The sequence below is a fragment of the Palaemon carinicauda genome, chromosome 27 (genome assembly GCF_036898095.1).
Source record: "Palaemon carinicauda isolate YSFRI2023 chromosome 27, ASM3689809v2, whole genome shotgun sequence".
NCBI classification, from domain to species: Eukaryota; Metazoa; Arthropoda; class Malacostraca; order Decapoda; family Palaemonidae; genus Palaemon; species Palaemon carinicauda.
The window spans coordinates 58,474,703-58,497,911 of record NC_090751.1 but is presented as its reverse complement, the minus strand read 5'-3'; the positions used below and the strand labels follow the sequence as shown (position 1 = coordinate 58,497,911).

At 42.4% G+C, this 23,209-nt stretch overlaps 1 protein-coding gene and 1 long non-coding RNA gene across 2 annotated transcripts in view; one reads left to right on the top strand and one right to left on the bottom strand.

The window, feature by feature from the left end:
- The window catches only part of Lipt1 (Lipoyltransferase 1), a 31,648-nt gene extending 20,604 nt beyond the window's left edge, over window positions 1-11,044 (top strand). The window contains exons 4-6 of the mRNA XM_068351099.1: window positions 544-754; window positions 2,478-2,611; window positions 10,512-11,044. Coding sequence (XP_068207200.1) covers window positions 544-754; window positions 2,478-2,611; window positions 10,512-10,697 — 531 coding nt within the window. The 3' untranslated portion in view covers window positions 10,698-11,044. The remainder of the gene's footprint in view (window positions 1-543; window positions 755-2,477; window positions 2,612-10,511) is intronic.
- Window positions 3,596-10,042, bottom strand: LOC137620732 (uncharacterized). Its single transcript, XR_011040104.1, has 2 exons — window positions 7,515-10,042; window positions 3,596-6,964 (listed from the first exon to the last, which is right to left on the bottom strand). It is a non-coding gene; the product is annotated as an uncharacterized lncRNA (long non-coding RNA).
- Window positions 11,045-23,209: the final 12,165 nt, after the last annotated feature.

Genomic DNA, 23,209 nt, shown 5'->3' with positions numbered 1-23,209 from the left:
ATTTTTGCAATGCACAGTATCCTAAAATTATGTTTTCAAAATTAATGAATTCGTGTTATATATTTGTGGGCTAGATTTGACGGATGGTTAGTATTTATTTTGAAGCAATTCTTACAATTTTTTTGCGCTAGATTTGACTGTCGGTTAGAGTTTCATTTGTAGCAATGCTTAGAAACATTGTACAAGGTATACTGTACAGTATTAACAACTAAGATTTTTCATTATTGCACTTGTACAGAGAAAATGATTTTTGCAGAGGCAATTAAAGTTGTTGGAACAATTTTAAGCTGGCTTAGGCTAAAAGGAAAAAATCTTGCTAAAACACCAAACACAATAGATAAGGCAAGCATTACTTGAAGTTGTCTCACGGAATATTTTTACTTTTATTATGAAAAATATATTGAAAAATTACTGTATACCTATGCCGAACTATGCTTATTTTTAAAAAACAACTAATCAGTTGAGTGTTATTATTCATTTTAATGGAAATTATTTAGTTATGAAATTATCCTTGCATTTAATGTTCCTTTCTGAATTTTACAGACTATTGATAGCAAAGCAACTGCTAGTGTTCCAGCACCTGTAGTTAATCTCAGTGAACTTAAAGATGACTTGACAGTGGATCAACTTCTAACAAGCATTGGCCGTTCTTATCTTCACTCGTCAAATGATAACTCTTCATTATCCCCTGAGCAATTGTATCAGAGGTCCAATGGTTACACACTCATCAATCCAAGCGAGGATTGGTTCCCAGGTAAGATTTGAATATGAAGTAGTTTTGTGCTATGGTGTAACTAGATATGCGTTTTGTTAGGCAAGTTGGCTAAACGAACAAAACTTGCATCCACTTAAGTGCGTAAGAGCTGCTCTTACTCTATTTGGTGGTTCATTGGGCAGTTAAGTTGGCACTATATGGTTGTTTTAGAGACCATTTTATGATTAAAGGCTTACTGCTGCACCATAAAAATTCTGGTAATGATTCACATTTTGTTTGTATAGTAGCCTACTTTGTTTTTCTCAGATCACAATTGTGGAAATGGAAAAATATTTATGTTCATATTTTTGTGGTTGAACGATTAATACTCTATTTAGTTTGTATTTGTTAATTTGTTTGACCCTCCATTGGTCATAGTGTTTCTCATATCCAGATCTAACCAGCTAATATTTCATAACAGATTTTTTTTTTTTTCAGTGGGGTATAAGATTGTTGAAACAAGATTTTTTTTCACTATAGTTTTTCATCCTTGCAGAATGGGTGGGTGATAGCTTGCGCTGTAAACTAACTTTTGATTGATTAATTTTAGATATGTTAGCTTTTGTATTTGGATTGTAATTGAGAAAGTTTAGCTGTAAAAGATTGGATAAGCAGACCACAAAATGAAAGTTCCTACTATGATCAAGAAAGAAATAGTTGCACCATCCCCTTAGTCATATTTCACGACCTTCATAAGGTTGGTCTATAAAAGCTTTGCTCTTGAGTTGGAGAAAAAACTGAAACAAGGCATACCAATATAATTTAAGACAGCTAAATGACTATATTCTGAAGGGAACAGCCAGCTGAAAATTTAAAAATTTAATTTTTACTATGTATTGGTTAAGTCCTGAAAAGTACCCACTCACGTGTGAAATACTGCTTTTTTAGAAGATATGGGTATCAACTCCTACAGCTAGTGAATTTCCTAAAAATAATAAATTTGATTAAACCAAAATTTAATTAGTTGGATGTGAAGTGGAAGAGGCCAAGTGTGTATTGAAGCTCACGCTAGGTAGTACAAGTATGGGCTCAAGACTGTCTCTTGTCTGTGTTTATTGTGCAGTTCTGTTTTTTTATATATTGAAACATTGACCTGTATTTCTAATCAAGCTATGAATATACTGAGGGGGCAGAGAAGTGTATTTTAATGACAGTACTTTTTCCCATGAACATTATTTGTTAAGAGGACTTTATCTATGGTACAAATATACTGTATCTGTTATGTCTCACTTCCATACTATCAGTTTCATTGTTAAGTTTCTAGTTATAACCTATTTGATGTTAGTTGAATAATGTGAAAAAAAACATCAATTTCACAGTTCACAAGAATCTTGATTAACAGCATAAGCCTGAATTTTCCCAATTTTTAAATTTTTACAAGAACATTTTGTTAAGGATTAAAACATGTTTTTAACATTAAGCATTTTTTTTTTGTTCTTCAGATATATCACTATTTATGAAATAGTTTGCCACATTTATTTTTTTTCTAAAATCAATTATTGGAACTCTATTAGAAGTCAGATGTTGAACCCAGTAATCAGTATTAATTCCCTTAAATTGCAATAGTTTGATGTATAGTGTTTGTATAGGTTATGCGTGGTATGGAAATTAACACTTGTTTATCAGGAAAAAAAAATAGGATAAGTTTATTTATTAGTAAATCTTAGATTGCTGGAATACAAATGGATAGTACCCTATATTTACTTTTTATTTACTCTTTCAGGTCTCCAGGCTTTGCAAGAAGAACTGTCTTCCAAGGCCTGGCTACATGAAAAGACTCCAAGGTTTACCATAACACGCCAAGTCACACTCCCCGAGTGTATTGCACACGATACAACTGTCAACGTTTCAATACAGGTATGTAAATTTTCTTTCATTTTTAGTTAAGTCCTGATAGTGAGGACTTTTATACACTTACTGTAAAATTCAAAATCACTGTACAATGCCGTAACTGAATTAATAATTTATAACAAGAAAAAGTAAAAAGTAATTTCAAGGATTAAATAAAAAAAGTATTAGTACTTTTGGGGAATATATTTTATTGGTGCATCTTTACAATAGCATACCCGGTATCGTAAGTGATCTTAAGAGTATAAGTAAAATTATTTTAGCCCACAGAGGTGTTTCTTACTCCATTTATTTAGTCTAGTGTTATAGAAATAACAAATTAAACATGTTGAGAAGGGTCAGAGATACAGTGTTGTTTAATGCGACATGTATAGTGCTCACAAATATTTTGTGGCAAAACTGCCAGATGTTATTTGAAAAAGTCCATCATGCAGTTAATAATTTTTATGTTTAGTAAAGGTAACTAGATATTAAAAACTCAGTTTTAAAATGAAATATTTGTTTCACAATTTGAATAAAAACTAGATTTAGTTTTAATGGGAATATCCCATATACCAAAAAGAAAAAAAAAGCTTAGTACTGTTCTAGTACAATTTCATATTTGTTGTGATCAGATCTATGAAAATTTGGTGATAATGATTTTGTTAACAAAATTATGTTTGCTTGGTTGTTTCATCAAAATATCATTAGCCATGTAAGCAACATTTCATGAGTGAAGCATCAACTAAGAGTTTCACTGTTTTTTCCCCTTAATGTGCCATTTATGGTCTTTCACAGGGCCTCCCTATGTTTCATTAGAAAGGGAGATGGGGGATAGGACAAATGGGAAGAGAACATTAAAGTTGGTTTTCTTGCTTCCCCGAGTGTAGAAAGCCTTGTCATAGTATTGAACGATGTGGCAGCGATGGGAAGGGAAGCCTTTGGTAGTGTTCTTTTGAAAGAATACTTCCTTCCCTTCAGCAGAACATCATGTCGACTGATTTGAATTGACTCTTTCTTACTCTGATTGCAGAAGGTTCTGCTCAGGTCACAAAAGTGATGGCAAAGTTGTAGAAGTGTTTTTAGTATTTAACAAATAGTACTAGTTTTTGAGATCTTAGTAATTCAACTTATAGGCAAAGGTAGTTGCGAGTGGTTTGAACTATTTGTCACTTGCTGAATATGTTTACCAATTTCATTGAGGATAAATAGCAGTTTGTTCTAGCCTGTTTTCCATGTCTCCACACCATCCATTAGGGAGAGATATGCTAATGATGGAGCTTTAAGAGTTATATATGATCCCTTACAAATGTCCATCCATCAAGTCTCCTGAAAATTATGTCGACAGGGTGATGCATCATCGTGGAGAAGACTTTATGCTTATATGCCTTGGGTATTTTAACTTCTCAGTTTAGATCCATTCTCATGGAATACATTTCTAAGATTCCTGGTATTTTAGCCGGGCAAATTTGAAAGTGTAGTTCCTTCAGGTTATTTAAACTACTCTACAGTTTGGGGACTGATATTTTAGGAATAATTCTTACTTCTAACTAGCTGAAAGGATATTTTCCTTGTGATGACCACTTGACTAGGCAGTAGATAGTTTTTTTTCACAACTTTCATATCAACAGGTTGGTGAATGAGGCCTGTTGCAGTAGCAAATGGCTCAGGAAGGAGGTTTGTAATAGCAAAAAGTTCAGAATGATGCTTGTGGCAGCAGCACAAGATCAGGAAGTTAGCAGATGCTGTAATATCTTCAGGAAAGAGCTTCACTGTATCAGCAGCAAATTCAGGACGAAGATTTGTAGAGATAGCAGCGGGTTAAAGTTTAAACCTTGCTGCAGCAGCTATAGCTGGATTAGGAAGAGGGCATGTAGTAATAGCAATAAAAGAAAGCCGAGATCAGGTTCAAGATAAGGCTTGTAGTAGCACCAGTGCCAGTTTGTGAAAGAAGGCTTGCAGCAACAGTCTGGTCAGGAAGCAGTTTCTTAGCAGGTCTAGTGGCAGCAGCAGCAGCTAGTTCAGGAAGGCTTGCAGCAGAGCAGTAGCCAGTTCAAGAATATGACTCTTAGCCACAGCTGTAAGAGCAGGTTCAGGAAGATGCCTCCTAGCAGCTGCAGCAGCAAGTTCAGGAAGAAGGGTTGTATCGCTAGTCATCTGTTCAGGATAAAGGCCTGTAGCAGCAGCAGCTGCTGCTATGAGCATTGGGAACAGTGCTCGTATTCATAGCAGCAGCAGTTGTTGTTGGTGGTTCAGGAATAGGGCTTGTAGCAGTAGCAGTAGCATCTAGCCAAGACAGAACTCTTGTAGCAGCTACTACTGCTGCTGGTTTAGAAAGGCTTGAAGCAGCAGCAGGCAGTTCTGGAAGGCTCGTAACAGCAGCATCTGGTTCAGGAACAAGGCTTATAGCAGCAGCAGAAGCTAATTCAGGAACAAGGCTCTTGGCACCAGCAGCCAGTTCAGGAAGAAGGGTTGTAGCAACAGCTGCCGGTGCAGGAAAAAGCTCTTATCAGCAGCAGCCAGTTCAGGAAAAAGGCCCAAAGCAGCAGGAGATTCAGGGACAAGGCTTGTAGCAACAGTCAGTACAGAAAATGGCTTGTAGCAACAGTCAGTACAGAAAATGGCTTGTAGCAGCAGTAGCCATTGGTTCAGGAACAAGGGTTTTAACAGCAGCCTGTATAGTCATAGCAACAGTAGCCGTTTGAAAGAAGGATTGTAGCAGCAGCTGGTTCAGGAAAGGCACTTGGCAGCAGCAGCCAATTCAGGAAGACGCTTAGCAGCTGGTTCAGGAAGGTTCTTGGCAGCAGCAGCCAATTCAGGAAGATGCTTAGCAGCTGGTTCAGGAAAGCTCTTGGCAGCAGCAACCGGTTCAGAAAGGCTTGTAGCAGCGGCTGCTGGTTCAAGAAAGAGTAGCAGAGCAGCAGCAGGCAGTTCAGGAACAAAGCTTGTAGCAGCAGCCAGTTCAGAAACAGTTTGTAGCCGCAAGAGCTGCTGTCGGTTGAGGAACAGGGCTCAAAGCAGCAGCTGGCTAGGAAAGAAGGCTTGTAGCAGCAGAAGTAAGTTCAGGAAGAAGGATTTGTAACAGCAGCCGTTGTTGCTGGTTCAGGGACATAGCTCATAGGAGGTGGTCAGCAGTCAGTTCAGGAAGAAGTCATACCTCCAGCCGCCGGTTCAAGAAGATGTAGCTCCAGGCGCTGGTTCAGGAAGAAGTCTTGGCTCCAGCCGCTGGTTCAGGAAAGGGCTTGTAGCAGCAGCAGCAGCAAGTTCAGGATCAAAGATTGTAGCAGGGGGAGTTGCTGAGGGTTCAGGAACAGGGCTGGTCAAAGAAGAAGGCTCGTAGGAGTGCTTGCCGTCTGGAAAGAGGCTTGTAGCAGAAGCAGCAGTTGCTTTAGGAACAAGGCTTGTAGCAGTAGAAGCAGGTTCTGGAACATGGCTCTTGACAGCGCAGCAGCTAGTTTAGGAAGACAGAATCTAGCACCAGCTGTCAGTGCAGGAACAGAAATATTTTGGTTCAGGAACTGTGCCCTCGTAGCAGCAGCTACAGGGCTTGTTTTAGAAGTAGCAACTGCTGCCGATTCGGGAATAGGGCTTGTAGTTGCAGCAGCAGCAGCTTGTTCAGTAAGAAGGCTCGTAGCAGTAGCAGATTGCTTGTTCAGGAAGAACACTCGTAACCTTAGCAACTTGCTTGTTCAGGAAGAAGGCTCGTAATATCAGCAGTAGCCAGTTCAGGAACAGGGTATGTAGTAGCAGCAGCAACAGCAGTTGATTCAGGAAGACGGATTTGTAACAGCAGTGGTTGTTGCTGGTTTAGGGACAAAGCCCCATAGCAGCAGGAGCTGCCTGTTCATGAACAGGAACTGGTGTCAATTCATTATTAGAGCTCATAGCAGCAGCATCTGGTTCAGGAAAGAGGCTCATAGCAGCAGAAGCTAGTTCAAGAAGGATGCTTGTAACATCAGCAGCAGTGGGTTTAAGGAGGAAGCTTGTAGCATCATAAGCTTGTCTCTATACAAACAAGGCTTGTAGCATGCTGCTTCCCATTCAGAAACAAGGATTGTTGCAGTTGCAGCAGCAGCAGCTTATGTTCATGAAAGGCTCGTAAAATCAGCAGCAGCTTGTTCAGGATGAACGCTCGTAACATCAGCAGCAGCTTGTTCAGGAAGAAGGCTTGTAACATCAGCAGCTTGATTGTTCAGGAAGAAGGGTCGTAGCATTAGCATTCTGTTCAGGATGAGGGCTTGTAGTAGCTGCCAGTTCTGAAAGTTGGCTCAGGTTTAAAGGCTTATAGCAATATCAGCCTTTTCACAAAGAAGTCTCATAGCGGTAACAGCATCCAGTTCAGGAAGAAGTCTTGTAGCAGTAGGAAAGAAAGCTTGTAGCAGCCTGCTCACAATGGCTCGTAGCAGCAGCAGCTTGTTCTGGAAGACAGCTTGATGCAGTAGCCATTGGTTCAGGAAGAAGTCTTGTAGCAGCCTGTTCATGAAGGTTCGTAGCAGCAGCAGCTTGTTCAGGAAGGTGGTTTGTAGCAGCAGCCTGTTCTGGAAGAAGCCGTGTAGCAGCAGCAGCACCCTGTTCTGGAAGACTGCTTGATGCAGCAGCCATTTGTTCAGGAAGAAGGGTTGTTGTAGCAGTACCAGCCAGTTCAGGAACGCAAGAAGGCACATAGTAGTAGCAGCTGCTGCTGGTTTAGGAAAAGTGCTCGTAGCAGTAGCAGCTGCCTGTTCAGGAAAGACTTTTTGGCAGCAGCCAGTTCAGGAATGGCTTGTAGCAGCAGAAGCAGCCAGCTCATGAAAGACTTTGGCAGCAGCTGGATCAGTAAGTCTTAGCAGCAGCTGGTGTTTCTGGAAAAAGGCTCATAGCAATTGCAGCCTTTTCACAAAGAAGTCTCATAGTGGTAACAGCATTCTGGTACAGGAAGAAGTCTTGTAGCAGCCTAGTCACAAAGGCTTGTAGCAGCAGCAGCAGCTTGTTCAGTAAGGTGGTTCATAACAGCAGGAGCATCCTGTTCAGGAAGAAGGTTCGTATCAGCAGCTGGTGGTTCTGGAAAAAGGATTGTGGTAAAGAACAAGTCTCATAGCAGTAATAGCAGCCGGTACAGGAGGAAGGCTCATAGAAGCATCAGCAGCAAACCCTCTTCAGAAAGACTGATCGTAGCAGGTTCAGGAACATGGCTCATAGCAGCAGCATCAGCAGCCAGTTCAGGAGACAAAAGCAGCAGCCAGTTCAGGAGACAAAAGCAGCAGCTGGTTCAGGAAGACGTCTTGTAGCAGCAGCAGCAGCAGCTCGTTCAGGAAGGTGGTTTGTAGCAGCAGCCTGTTCTGGAAGAAGCCTTGTAGCAGCAGCAGCAGCCTGTTCTAGAAGAAGGCTTGTAGCAGCAGCAGCAGCCTGTTCTGGAAGAAGGCTTGTAGCAGCAGCAGCCTGTTCTAGAATAAGGCTTGTAGCAGCAGCAGCAGCAGCCTGTTCTGGAAGGCGGCTTGTAGCAGTATGTTCAGGAATGCAAGAAGGCACATAGCAGCAGCTGCGTGGTTTAGGAAAAGTGCTTGTAGCAGTAGCCTCTTCAGGGAAAACTTTTTGGCAGCAGCTGGATCAGGAAGTCTTAGCAGCAGCCTGTTCAGGAAGAGTGTTCGTAGCAGCAGCAGATGGTGGTTTAGGAATAAGGCTTTTAGCATTAGCATCCTTTTCACAAAAGTCTTACAGCACTAACAGCAGCTGGTACAGGAAGAAAAAGTCTTGTAGCAGTAACAGCAGCCTTTTCAGAAAGGTGGTATGCAGCCGCAGCCTTTTCAGGAAGAAAACTCGTAGCCGCAGCAGTTGCCTGTTCAGGAAAAGGTCTTAAATTCAGCAGCCGGTGTTTCTGGAAAAAGGCTCGTAGCAATAGCAGCCTTTTCACAAAGAAGTCTCGTAGCAGTAACTGCAGCCAGTTCAGGTAGAAGGCTCATAGAAGCACAAAGCAAGCCTCTTCAGAAAGACTGCTCGTTACATCTGCCACTTGTTCAGAAAAAAGGGTTGTAGCAGAAGCTGCCGGTTCAGAAAAAGTGCTCGTCCCAGTAGCAAGTTCAGGAACAGGGTTTGTAGCAGCAGCAGCCTGTTAAGGAAGAAGGCTCGTAACATCAGCAGCTCACTTATTCAGGAAGAAGGGTCGTAGCAGCATCCAGTTCAGAAAGTAGGCTCGGGTATAAAGGCTTATAGCAATATCGGCCTTTTCACAAAGAAGTCTCATAGCGGTAAAAGCATCCGGTTCAGGAAGAAGTCTTGTAGCAGTAGGAAAGAAAGCTTGTAGCAGCCTGCTCACAATGGCTCGTAGGACCATCAGCTTGTTCAGGAAGGTGGTTCATAACAGCAGCAGCACTCTGTTCTGGAAGGCGGCTTGTAGCAGTATGTTCAGGAATGCAAGAATGCACATGGCAGCAGCTGCTGCTGGTTTAGGAAAAGTGCTTGTAGCAGTAGCAGCAGCAGCAGCCTCTTCAGGAAAGACTTTTTGGCAGCAGCTGGATCAGGAAGTCTTAGCAGCAGCCTGTTCAGGAAGAGTGTTCGTAGCAGCAGCAGATGGTGGTTTAGGAATAAGGCTTTTAGCATTAGCATCCTTTTCACAAAAGTCTTACAGCACTAACAGCAGCTGGTACAGGAAGAAAAAAAAGTCTTGTAGCAGTGTAACAGCAGCCTTTTCATAAAGGTGGTATGTAGCCGCAGCTTGTTCAGGAAAAGGGCTTAAATCCAGCAGCCGGTGTTTCTGGAAAAAAGCTCATAGCAATAGCAGCCTTTTCACAAAGAAGTCTCGTAGCAGTAACAGCAGCCAGTTCAAGTAAAAGGCTCATAGAAGCGCATAAGCAAGCCTCTTCAGAAAGCTGCAACTTGTTCAGAAAAAAGGGTCGTAGCAGAAGCTGCCGGTTTAGAAAAAGTGCTTGTACCAGTAGCAGGTTCAGGAACAGGGTTTGTAGCAGCAGCAGCAGCTTGTTCAGGAAGTGGGCTCGTAGCAGCAGCAGCCGATGGGTCCACCTGGTACTAGCAGGAGCTGCTGTCGGTTCAGGAACAGGGCTTGTTGCAGCAGCAGCAACAGAAGATTCAGGAACAAGCCTCGTAGATACCTGATTAAAGGAACAATTGGTCACCAGCAAGATATTTTCCTCTTGTTTAGGAAATACGATGATTTTGATAAATGTCTATACTGTAACAGCAAATAAGATGCACAAAGTTATGATGAACATCCAATCTTCAGACATATGCTACTTCATTCTTCAATAATTCTATCGCAGTAGGCATTTTAGCCAAGAGCTAAAATGCCTACTGCGATAGAATTGAAGAATGAAGAGCTAAAATGCCCACTTGAAGTATCCAGTCTGTTTAAGTGGATCTGAACAAATAAATATGAAGCTTAAGCTTTTTCCCCTGTTCTGTTAAAAGTTACCATTAACCCTCAATATGACCTTGTTGCCTATTCTTGACAAGATCCTGTGGGAATTATTAACCTGGCAAAATTATTAATCTTTGATAGGTATTGTAAGTGGTGGATATCTTTATGTATTGACGCATAGATAAGATTTCTCTCTTCTTGAAAGATGTGAAGAGAGACAAATATTGGGTCAGATACTATCTGCTATTTCATTACACTAATTTTGATTAGGTGTTGAGGATCATTGACCTCACTCAGGAGGAAGAAACTTTCATCTCACTACTCCACCAAAACTATTTATGTAAATAAAAGGAGTTTGTTACTGAATTTGAAGACTACCAATGATGTTTCTTTTTTAATAAATAAATTTAATTATGATAATTTCCATATGTTCATTGTAAATTTCATTAAATGATTTAGTATAAATAGTATTTAGGATCATCATTATACTGTGGGAGTATTGTTGTTGATTTTGTTCTTTTCAAAGATGGCGATGATAACGATTTTTTTCTGGAATACTTTATGAATTTTCTCTTTCAGGCTTACCATGGTCACATTGAAGAAGTGAAAGTGGTTGGACATGATGCATGCCCTGATGTAGCTGATTTAGTCCAAGAGGTTGGAAAGGCTATGAAGGGATCACAATTCTCCATGAATACTTTCCCAGACTTGGTGAATCGTATGCGATTGCCTCAACCTTTGCGGACCCAGAGAGTTGTTGTTTGAACAAATGCTGAAAATTATGATAATTGATATAAATCAAGGTGGTGGTATTATTTCATTTAATTGATATTTTTTCAATTAAGTTTAAGTTTGCACAAAAAAGGAAATATGATATAGTTTTATATTTAAGCTTTTGATACCATATAGACTATAAAAGGTGGGCTTGTATCATGTTATTTACTAGATTTACTAGTTTGACAAATGGATATAATGGAATATTGTCAGTGACAAATGGATATAATGAAATATTGTCAGAATCTCTTGTGATGACAAATTCAGCTGAAGTAAAAGTACCATTATTTTGTATGGTAATTTAATTTACACAGGCTTAATAAAAAAGATTAAGGTTTTATCTTGTTTAATTATTCTTAAAGCATGAGGAAAAATATTACTTGTTGACATGTGAAAAGTTAATTTTTTTCCAATTTCAAAATATAGTATTGCATAAAATAAGCCTTCAAAGGACAGTATTATAAACATGATCATGTGCCTGAATAAAAGTTATATATACAAATCTAAAATGAGGCTGTATCCATAATAAAATAAAATTGTTATTATTTACTTGCTACGTCATACCCTGGTTTGAAAAGCTGGATGCTATATAAGCCCAAGGGCTACAACATGGAAAAATACCTCGTTGAGGAAAGGAAATAAATAAACTACAAGAGAAGCAATTAACAATATAAAACATTAAAAGAAAGGTAACAACATATAGATCTTTCCTTTACTAAATATAAAAAACTTGAATGGAATAAAAGAAAACTCTTCCCCAAGACAGTGGAAGACCATGTACAGAGGCAGTCAATACTAATTTACCCAAGGAACAATGCTTTCATTTTAGTGTCCTAGAAGAGCTGCTTACCACAGTTATTAATATTTTTTTTTTTTTTTTACCCTTACCAAAGGGAAGTTGAATAACACCTGAACAGTTATAGTGCAGAAGTTAACCTCTTGAGTGAAGAAGAATTTGTTTGGTAATCTGTGTTGTCATGTGTGTTATGAGGGCAGAGGAGAATGCACAAAGAATACGCCAGACTATTCAGTGTATGTGTAAGCAACGTAAAAATAAGCTGTAACCAGAAAGATGGATCCAATGTAGTCCTGTCTGGCCAGTCAAAGAACACTAACACACTAGCAGTAATATCTAAACAGGTGGTTGGTGTCCAAGCCAACCTACTGCCTTAGAACTAGTAAGGTGTCATTAGTAGATATACATCAGTTATGCTAGTGGTAGTTAAAAAACTTAGCCTTCAAATATATATTTAAAGAAACACTACTAGTCCCTATGGGGATACAAACCCTCGTTATTAATTGGGGTTAGCTTGGCACAGCTTTGTTACAAACAGCTGTGCACCCACTGACGACCACCTCAGTGCTTTGTATTAATCTTTTTCTTTTAATCCGTAAGAGTATTTAAAACAACTGTTTATGAGAACCTGCCCAGGCCTTGAAGGTTGCCCTTGTGGCACCTTCACATTTAGTTTACATAGATCCCTCCTTTATGTCTCTTGCAGGAGCATTGAGATTTTTATTGGGTGTGATTGCCCTCCCAATGGGAGAAGTCCAAAAGCAGTAGGAAAAAGGCTAAGCAGGATGTTCCCCTTTGCTTGCTTCCACCTCTAAGGAGGGAAAGAGTCTAACTTTTTCCAGCCCTGAATTTCCTTCATCTGATCCTTTATTAGTGGAGTTCCCAGAAACCCCGGTAACGAAGGATGGCTACCAAGTCTTTGTGAACGAATTTATTGATGTCTCTCCTGCCCTCCTTGGTGAGGACGAGATACTTCTGTGGATCATGATCCCTTAGATCTCGATGGAAATTAATGTACAGTGGAAGTGCCTCTTTTATCACCAAGTTTGATAATCCTGCTCATTCAGCATCTTCGTGTCCTAAGCTTGTACAAGCAACTTTTTATTGCAGATGAGGAGACCAAGGTGATTTCTCTTTCCTTGTTCCAGAAGTGTTCCCTGTGTGTGTCACATGTATGCCCTCAATGTACTCTTAACCGTACTTTGTCAGTCTATGGCAGTACGCCATATGTCTCCTTGTACACCACCTTTATCTTGGATAGAGTTTGTTACTCCCCTTCTAGGTCTGCATTTTTGTCACCTGTTCCGGTTACCCTATTGGATCCTACAGATACAGCTTTGCCTCAGAGAGAAATGAGTGCATTATTCTCCTAGAAAATCTCATTATTCTTGAGATTCTACTAACTCAGCAGTGTTCACACTCCTACAAACAATCCCCATGTTTGCTTTCCCACAAAGCTAAGACGAGTCTGCGTGAGAATCCACAACATGAATGCACCACACGCTCTACTGTACATGCACCATCCTACTGCTCGCACGCCACATGAATGTGTTGCCGCCATTATGGGTCCTATTGTTGTCATGCATCCTGAACACGTCACCACAGTTGTGTGTACCGCCCCCATTAGGCATACTCTTGTTGGTACACCTCCTGGACGTACTGCTACCGCTACACATCCTGCTGTCGTTACTCAAGTTCCAACTTTTCACATAGTTGCTTATTGTGTTCTAGGAACTCTACTGCTTCCAGGACTTTACCCACTCCTCCAATAGCCCCTTTAGAGGATGACAAACATTCACCAGTGACTTGTCAGTATTTAGACCATAGTAAAGATTCTTGAGTATTAGAGGTAGGGCCCTTTACCTCACACTAGTGATAAGAGACAGTGTAAAGCCACATCCTCCCTTTTCCAAAGTTATTCCTCCTGTTTCCCAGCACGTGTCGGACCTAGTTCTCCTTCGGAAGTTATTTCTTTATAAACATAAACCTGATCCAGAAGTTGAAGGCTTGGATAAACATGATTAATCTAGAAGAGATTCCGATTATTCTAGAAAAGATTACAGACTACACATCTAATTTGCCTCTTTCCTCAGCTGAGAAAGATGAAGCCTCCTCTTCCTTCACCATTTTATTATGAACATATTTCAACTTTGTGTGATGCACCTAATTAAAAGTCTTCTCACTCTCCGTCACTCTCCTTGCGCATGAGGTTTGCCAGGAGCGAAAAGATGTTCTCAAAAAGTGTAAAAATCCAAAGACACTTCCTAAGCAGCAACCAACAATAGTATAAGTAAGTGTCTAGGCCTACAACCATGTCTCCAGGCCCTTCATCCCATATCGTTATAAACTATTCTCCAGACCACTCTGCCGAATCAGATTTTTCAGAGGTTACAGTTGTCACTCGTCTGGAAGTCACAGCTCTTGGCCCTGGGAAGCATCATCCTTTGTGTAAATAGTCTTTACCCCATGTCAATGGACTTGGTGAAGCACCCAATGCACCAGTTGTTAGACGGGTTCTTCTCGGACACCCGCAGTGTCGGGTACAAGTTTGAAATTCCTCTCTCAGACAAGCTAGAAATACTTTGGCTCAAATTATAAAAAAATTTCAAGATGCGGAAAATTCCCTCAGATCAGGCAGGTCGTCGAGGTTACATCCTCCTGCTTTTTCCTGTCAAAAGTAGTTTTAGGTTCCTACAGGACTACATCCAAATCCTCCTACTTATTGATCCAGATGTAGCTGGCCTGACACAAGGGAGTTCTAACGATTGCCTTAATCAACAAATAGCTGCCTTTTCTCACCCGGAGTTACAGAATTTGGAGTCTGTGGGTATGTCAGCTTTTCAGGCATGCTCCTTGATAGACCACTGGGTTGGGGATAGTTTTCTTTTATGCTGATTCTGATTAAGTCTGACGCTGATGTCAGCAAACAGTATGAGGAACTTGTTCACAGAGCAAAATGTCTGGAATACAGGGTTCATCAGTACCCCTTCATTTTGGGGAAATTGCATCCTCAATAGAAGGGACACTCTCACATTCAAGTTTGCCTGATATATGGGTTCCAGGGATATGACGACACTTGGGAATACCAACGTCATTGATCACCTGACCTTATTCTTGCCTGTGGTAGTGGCCGTAGCAGTAGAAAAATTGGAGGCCTAGTGAGGCTTCCTTTTTCAGCAGAGCACCTGTGTGTGTGTGTGTAGATTGCCTTACCATATGTAAGACACAGGCTCTTGCCGCTGGGCAGCCAGAGCACCTGCAACACACTTCTCTGCTCCATCCCAGCTATGCTTTGATCTTCTTCATTTAACTGGCTCCCCAAAAGCATTGTCTTTTGTCATAGCAGGACCATTCGCAACAATTCAAGAAGCAGGGAGAATCATTGTCCCCCTCTTGGGACACGCTATCCTCCCTCCTGAAAGAGTAGAGGATGTCGTGATTCCCGTTAACGGTAGCATGTTCCCTGACCTAACACCTATCAGGGGATGCAAAGTCATTGGACAAGGTGAAAGTTCTACGGGGCAGGGATTTGAGTGGTAGAAGAGCTCAGTTCAGGGTATGGTCTCCTGATCAGGATATGGTATTCTGTTCATGGACTGTCACCCTCCTCTGACTTAAGACTTCAATGATCAGATAATTTTATTAGTCGGGATCCAAGAAAGACCTTCCTTTACAGAAAGGAGTAACATAGATGCCGGAGAAGAATGACATTGAAGTAGTCTTCGACAGGTCCCCAGGTTTCATCAGCAACCTCTTCCTAGTGGAGAAGCTGATGGGAGACAGGAGATCTGTCATGGCCCTTTCTCGCTAGAAACGGTTCATTCTCCGGACCCGGTTCAAAATGGAAACTCCCATCACAGTTATCCAGGCCATTCAACAGAACTACTTACAGCTGTCTACAGTCCTTCAAGATGCATACTCCCAGAACCCAGTCTATCCGAGAGCAAGGAAGTACAGTACTGTATACGAGTTTCACCTTCTCAGGAAAGATTTTTCAGTTTTGAGTGCTGTGCTTCGGCCTGTCGACAGCTCTACAGGTCTTAGAGCACTCGTCTTTTCACTTTGGTCTCCTCATGGGCACGCCATGGGAATCAGACTCCTGCATTACCTGGACAATTGGCTGTTACTGGCGGACTCAAGAGCCAAGCTTCTACGCCACAGGGAGTCACTTCTCGAATTTTTCCGCAGTCTCGGGATCAAGTTAAATTACGAGAAGTCTGGTCTCACCCCCAGTGTTGTCTATGATATCTTAGCAAGGTCAAACTTAGATCAAGACAGCGTTTCCATTCAGAGACAGCCTTTTGCAGTTCCAGCAAATTGCAGTACCTTTCCTCAAGAAAGACTTCCTTCAAGCTCACTTTTAACCAAAAATCTCTGACATCTCACCTCTCTTAAACTAGTGCCTCTCAAGAGAATGCATCTGTTCCATTGAGTGGGCATTAAAAGTCCCAATGATCTCAATCATCCAACCTTCCATCCACTCTTCTGAGAGTTCTTTGTGGATCAAGGAGGATAAGTAATTGGTTGGAACATCCCTACAGGGTCATCCTCCAGTCTTCCTCCTGTTCTTAGATACGTCTCGCCAAGGGTGGGAAGCTCACCTCCGAAAGAAACGTGTGTCAGTGACATGAACATAGGAAAAGAAGTTGTTCTACATAGACTACCTGCAATTGAAAGCAGCTTTCCTAGAATTACTCCACTTCACAGAAACCGTTAAGGATCAATCAGTAGCATCGATGAGCAATACCACAACTATAATGACATACGTCAATAATCAAGGAAGCTCTCTCTAACTTCCTTTGCGCAGTGGCAGTGGGGATGCAATACTGGGCCCAGGTGAATGCCATCTAACTCGCAACAAGAAATGTGATAGCAAGACAATCCAAGCCGAATAGGGACGATATTTGGCTCGGAATGATCTTTGAATCCTCCAGTGGCGTGGTCTCCTGACTGCGGGGATCCCCGATAATTGGTATGCTTGCCAAACACCTGAACCACAAACTAGCATTATATTGTTCTTTAGTCTAGGACTCGGCAGCAGAAGATGCATTCCAGCACCCCTGGGAAGTACGCCTTTCCCTCATTCTGCTAGATCCGTTAGATCTTGAACAAAGTAAGACTGTCTCAAGATCTACAAGTAATGCTAGTAGCGCCAAAGTGGCCTTATGTGGAATTATATCCAGATCTTCTAGGCATGCTCATTGAAGTCCCAAAAAATCTTCAAGCCTAGCGAAGCCTTCTATGACAATCTCATGTAAAAAAAAAGTTCCATGATGCAGTTTATTGCCTACCTCTTTACGCTGGAGATTATCCAGCATCTCCTTCGAAAGTAAGGTTTTTGAGACCAACAGTGAAAATAACTTTCGAGATACCTCCACAAGTCTACCAGGCAATGTGGTTCCTCTTGTGATTGGTGTTATAGAAGGGAAATCGTCCTACTCAAGGCAGTTTCCCTGATTGCAGAATTTTTACTTTTCTTACGGAGAAGAAACTTCTCTCAGTCCCTACGGTAAAAGGCTATCGCTCAACCTTGAGCCAGGTGTTTAGACTGAAGGGAGTTGACCTCTCCTCCTCGAGGGATTTCTCAGCCTTGTTAGAAGTTTTGAGCAATCTTGTTCACCGTGGGAAATCATTCCTCTGACTTTAAGTATGATAAAAATTCTAAGGCCCTAAAGATAGCATCACATGAACCCCTGCGTAAGACTACGAACAGCGACCTAACTTTAAAGACAGTATAACTCCTTGCCCTGGCCTCATCAGAGCGGGTGAGCAAGCTTCACGTCCATTGTATCTGTGTCACACTCGGAGGGGTAGTAAGATCTGTCATTCTCATTTGTACCAGAATTCATAGCCAGAACTCAAAATTCACCCATTAACGATGATCGGTTTGACTCCTCCAATTCATCAATCAAGGAGGTATAATGGCTTGCACAGTTTGCTACTACTGTAAGTCCTGTGAGGGCATTTCAACTTTCCATAAAACGGATATTTGTTTGTGAACACCATATGTTTCTTGTTATGCGAGAACATCATGAAAGCTTATAATCTTTGGGAGAAGCGGCTGATGGGGCCTCTCCCAAAGTACTTAGCCTGGAGTGGGTGTCTGGATAACAGTCTACCTTCACTGCTCATTACCTGAAGGATTGTTCACACAGGTCCTTAGATATCTTTCCTTTGGGTCCTGTTGTGGATGCCCAACAGCTGGTGTAAAAACTTAAATCCCCTGTAGGACAGCTAGCATTGTGTCACAAATTAAGTTGCTTCAACATTTTAGTACTGGTATGAGAGTTGTTTGTCAGCACTCTTTCTTCTTCTAGTTCTCCTTCACTTGGGAGTATCTTTGCTGATGGGACACTTGTGCAGGTACAGTACGCATACCACTACGGGTGATGAAATGTATGCAAATCCTTCCATCATATTTGGCTGTTTTTATACCAAGTCATACCTCTTCGTCAGGCTGTGACTCTGTTTGCTTACCTTTAAGGCATGCGAGGCTTGAATTTCATGGAGAAAAAAAAACAAAAAAACCAGGGTTTGTATCTACAGGAAAGAACTGCAAATTTTAAAATAACTTATTTTTCCTAGCTTCACAAACCTGAGACATTTACTCATAGTACCCGCTTCAGCCACTCCACAAGTCCCGACCAGAGACCATGTAACCACACATACACTAGCATTAACACACCGAAGCTAATGGTGGGTCCATGAGGCAGCCATACAAGGCTACCAGACCCATTATTACTATTATTATTACTTGCTAAGTTAAAACCCTAGTTGGCAAAGCAGAGAGCTATAAGCCCTAGACCTCCAACATGGAAAATAGCCCAGTGAGGAAAGGAAATACAGAAACTACAAGAAAAGTAATTAACAATCAAAATAAAATATTTTAAGAGCAGAAACAACATTGAAATAAATATTTCATATGTAAACTATAAAAAAGTAAAAAAAAAACGGGAGGAAGAGAAATAAGATAGAATAGTGTGCCTGAGTGCACCCTCAAGCAAGAGAACTCTACCCCAAGACTAGAGAACAATGGTTTGATTTTGGAGTGTCCTTCTCCTAGAAGAGCTGCTTACCATAGCTAAAGAGTCTCTTCTACCCTTACCAAGTACAGTATTATAGTTGAAAGGTTAGCAAGTGTAAAAGTGAATTATTATTAGAAAAGGTGGAAAAGATTGTGAGAAAAACATTAAGATATTTGTTTATAAGTAAAAAGGCAATATAGTGATAATTAGTTTAGAAACTAATTGTTTATGTGACATCAGGTCACGTGTTGTTGTTAGTGAAGGAGATTGTTGGAGGGGAGTCAGTGACTGGAATCATTATTATTGAATTATATTGGTGGTGGGCACGCTCTCTTGTCTGAATTGGTTTGTATGTATCTAGTGATGGAATTGTTTTTGTGTTGATAAGCCGACATCAGATAAAGAAGGTAACTAATAAAAGTATGACAAATTTGGAAGTAATTTGCGTTTTCCTTAACAATACAAACCTGTGGCAATTTTTAGGAGGGTGAAGTCCTTGCCAACCCTCTTTATGTTTTTAGCCCATAAAAGGAGGAGACCCTTCACCTTGCTTAAACCGTGCTTTGCATGGTCTGCGGCCTACTCAAGCTGTGTGTTTGTGATACTAGCAATGTGACTGTCTAGGTAAGAGTTCATCCGAGTCATAGGAATCTTCGGAGGTTATTAAGACATTCCCAATACCCCCTTAATAGGGTATGATGGGGACGTAACAGTAGACACAATGGTAGGTTGCACAGGGAACAATGGTTTACCTGCAGTTGGTTGAGGTCAGCTTTGCAGAGGACCCTGGATGCTGATTTCCCCAAGAGAGGAGAGGATAAGAAAAGGAGCCAGTCATTCTTAATCATTCATTCAGACTAATCCCAGGTAACCAATGCCCTAAACCTCCTGCTACTTGTCAATCAAGGAGGCTGAGGTGTTAAACCAGTTCTTGCGCTGCCACCACAGGACCAATGAAAAGGTTTCCGTGCTACTGTGGGTTACGTCTTGCAGGTATAGGGCAAAGAAGGTCGTCTGACTTCCAAACACCTGCTTTAGAATCTGTGCCACAGTAGTTTCTTTTGAACGCCAGGAATGTAGCAATGCCCGACGTCATGTGATCTGGGTCGACGTGTCGGAGGAGGATCTGGATTCAGCGCCAGGTTAATGACTTTGCAAATCTAGGCAGAGATGGTGTTCTTTGTGATCCTCCTCTTGACCTTCCCCGTGCTGATGAAGAGTGCTGGCACACGGGAGCGAGCTGCTGATGTTCTTTTGAGGTAGTACCTCAAACCCCTTACAGTACACAGTACTGTAACAGTTGATCTGGGTCATTGGTTACAGAATGGAGACTAATTATCCGGAAGGAATCAAATCCAGGATCCGCTACCCCCGGATTTTGAGTCTTTGCAACAAACTCAGGGACGAAGCTGAAGCTTACCTTTCCCATCTCCTTGAATGGGCGACGTCATATTAGAGTCCATGTAGTTTACTAACTTTTGGCCAAAGCCAAGGCAAGTATGAGGAGAGAAACTTCCAGCAAAGATGAAATATCTACTCCTTTCAGCTTAAAGGCGGGACTCGAGGCTGAGCGGTAACCTTTTACTACCAAAACCAAGAGGAGCATTTCCTCTCGCAGGTGCACAAGGAACTCCACTATTGCTGGGATAGTGGCATCAGGGGGAGAGATATCCCTTTCATAACACCAACACCAGAGGACATTCCACTTTGCCTGGAAGACTGATGCTGACAATCTTCACAGGTGTTCAGCCATCCGCTTTGCAACTTCTTGCAAAAATCTTCTCTGGGCGAGGAGGTGCTGGATAGTCTCCAGGCGTAAAGTCGTAGCAAAGCTACAGCTTTGTGGAAGATGCTGACATGTGGTTGTCTAATTGTCTAAGTAGATAGTGTTAGTGTTGTGGCGGGAGCTTTCTTGGAACCTCCGTCAGGAACCATTCCGTGTGATGCCATAGCAGAGCTATGAGGGTCATTGAGAGATTGAATGATATTCTGGTCTTGAGTACTCTTCTTATCAGACAAAACATGGGAAAGGTGTAAATGTCAATGTTGTCCCACTGTTACAGGAATGAATCTTGCCAGAAAGCCTTGGGGTCCGGAACTGGGTAGCCGTGCAGTTCAGGAATGTTGCAAAATGGGTCCACAGTCAGGACTTTGTTGGCTACTAGACGATTCAGAAACAAATCGGAGCCCACTATCAGAGTCATTCTGCTCAGATTGCCCGAGAGCTGATAGGGTCATCGAGTAGTTTTCTGGCCATCTCAGGATCTCTATTGCCTGATAGAATAGGTGCTGCGAAAAAGTACTGCCTTGATTGTTGATATAAGCCACTAATGTGGTGTTGTCGCTCATCACTACCACAAAGTGGCCCACCAGGAATTGTTGAAGGGCCAGGAAGGCAGCCTTCATCTCTCAGAGATTTATGTGCTGGTACTTTTTGAACTCTGACCATAGGCCTGAGGTCGTTTGGTCCAACATGTACGGCCCCCACCCTTCTTTTGATGCATCCGAGTCCGGGGGAAGGACAAGGTCAATGCCCTTCAGTAGATTCTCATCTGCCACCCGCCATTCAAGGTCCATCTGTTCGTCTGGTTCCATGAGGATCAAAATATCTGGGGAAACATGGGCCTGATTCCAGATGGACTTTAGCCGCCACTGGAGAGATCGTATCCTGAGGTGGCCATTGGGAACTAGACGGGCCAGGGATGTTATGTGCCCTAGGACACAACCACCTCTGGGCTAGGAGTTGTTCTTGCCTGCTGAGGAATGGTCTTGCCACCTTCCTCACCCTCACTAGCCTGTCATCTGATGGGAAGACTTTCTGAAGGTCAGTGTCTATTATCCTTCCTAGGTACTGTATACCAGTTGTTGAGAGGGAAACATTGATGACTTCAAGGTTTACCATGATCTCCAGATCTTGGTAAAGGCTCAGAAGTTTGTCTCGGTTTTGAAGAAGGACTGCCACCGAGTCTGATACAATCAGCCGGTCATGCAGATAGTGTTGGAGACGGATGATGATTCCTTGAGCCCAAGATGATACTAGGGCAAACACACTTGTGAAAACCCGAGGTGCTGTGGAAAGACCGAAGCACAGCATCTTTAACTGCTATGTCTTGTTGTCTGTAATGATTCTGAGATACTTCCTTGAAGACAGACTTTTGGGGATTTAGAAGTATGCGTTATTTAGGTCCAGTGTACACATGAAGTCCTGTGGTCTTACCACTTGTCTGACTGTGTCTACCATCTCCATGCTGAATGGAATTTAAACAAATTTGTTAAGAGGTGAGAGGTTGATGACTGTTCTCCAGCCTCCAGACACCTCTTTCACAAGAAAGTCGACTGAAGAGACCCGGGGAGTTGATGAAGACCTCTTACAGAGCTCCCTTCTCCAACATGGTCTGGACTTTGGCCTGAAGAGCCAGCTCCTTTGCGGATCCCTTCGCATGAGAGATTGATGGAACTGGAGCTTTGGCCAGTGGAGGAAGAGATTGTTTGAATGGGACGCGATACCCTGAACGAATCACAGAGACTGTCCAGTGTTCGGCCCCGAGCTGCATCCACCTCTGCCAGCAACGATACAGGCATCCCCCCACTATTGGACAAGTAGGAGGCTTGCCCATCCTAGTGGTTGCGGTCTTGGCCGCCTCCCCTAGGATTCTTCCCTCCCCGGGAGGACTTGGGGCTTTTCCTGTCTTTAGCAGGAAAGGGCTTATTAGACACCTTGATAGATGGCTGCAGTCTTGCCCGTTGATGGTTTCTGCTGTTTCTTCTGCGAGGAGGGGGAGGTGGTCTAAAGGGCCGGGATGTCAAGGCCCTATGGAGGATGTTGTCGTGATTGGACTTCATCTCTCCGCAGCCAGCTAAGTCTTCTGGCTTGAACAAGGAAGACCCCTCCAGACAGGAGTTCCAGAGTTTTGCTAAGTCGATCTGTGGGACTTGACGATGGAACCTCTCCGCTATCAAATCTCTTCTCCTCAGGATGGTGTTTGCCCACAAGTTTACAGCTTGGTGGGCAAGGAACTCTATGGTTTGAGTTCCCAAGAGCAGAAAAGTTTTCGTCGCCTTCCTGGAGCCGGATTGGTCGGCACCAGTTTTCCCACACACCCAAACCAGAGGTTCAGCCACGAAGTAGCTTGCATAGCATAATTCGCCACATTTTCCTGGTAGAGGATCTCTGATGCAGAGGACAAAACCTGAAACCCAAAAAGTCTCTCTAGAGAGATCCCCTTGACAATTCCTCCACGGAATTATCGAACATATGGTCCACGATGGCTTTTTTAAGTTCCCGGGAAATGGGAATTGCTAGGTCAAAAAATAGGAACCCCCCTTATTTTTGAATGATTGGGGTTCTGGTGGTGAGGGAGGGCCTGAAGAGGCTTATTGAAAACCTCATAGTACTTCCTATGATGCACACACAGTGGCAGGAGGAGTCTTGAGAATGAGCCGCCTCGGAGAGAGCTGGAGGAGACGGTGAACTGACCAATCACCTTCTGACGGACACTTCAGACCCTGAGACCAGGGCAAGGCCGCACTGGTCTTAGGGAGGTTTTTGAATGTCATAGACACAGTCTAAGACCGTGTCTTTGCCCTCCTGAAGGGTCACTGCCCGGTCTGACAACCCATTGAAGGTCCTCTGCTACTCAAAACCTGCCAGAAGACATGTTAGGACTCCCTTTGTTCTGCCT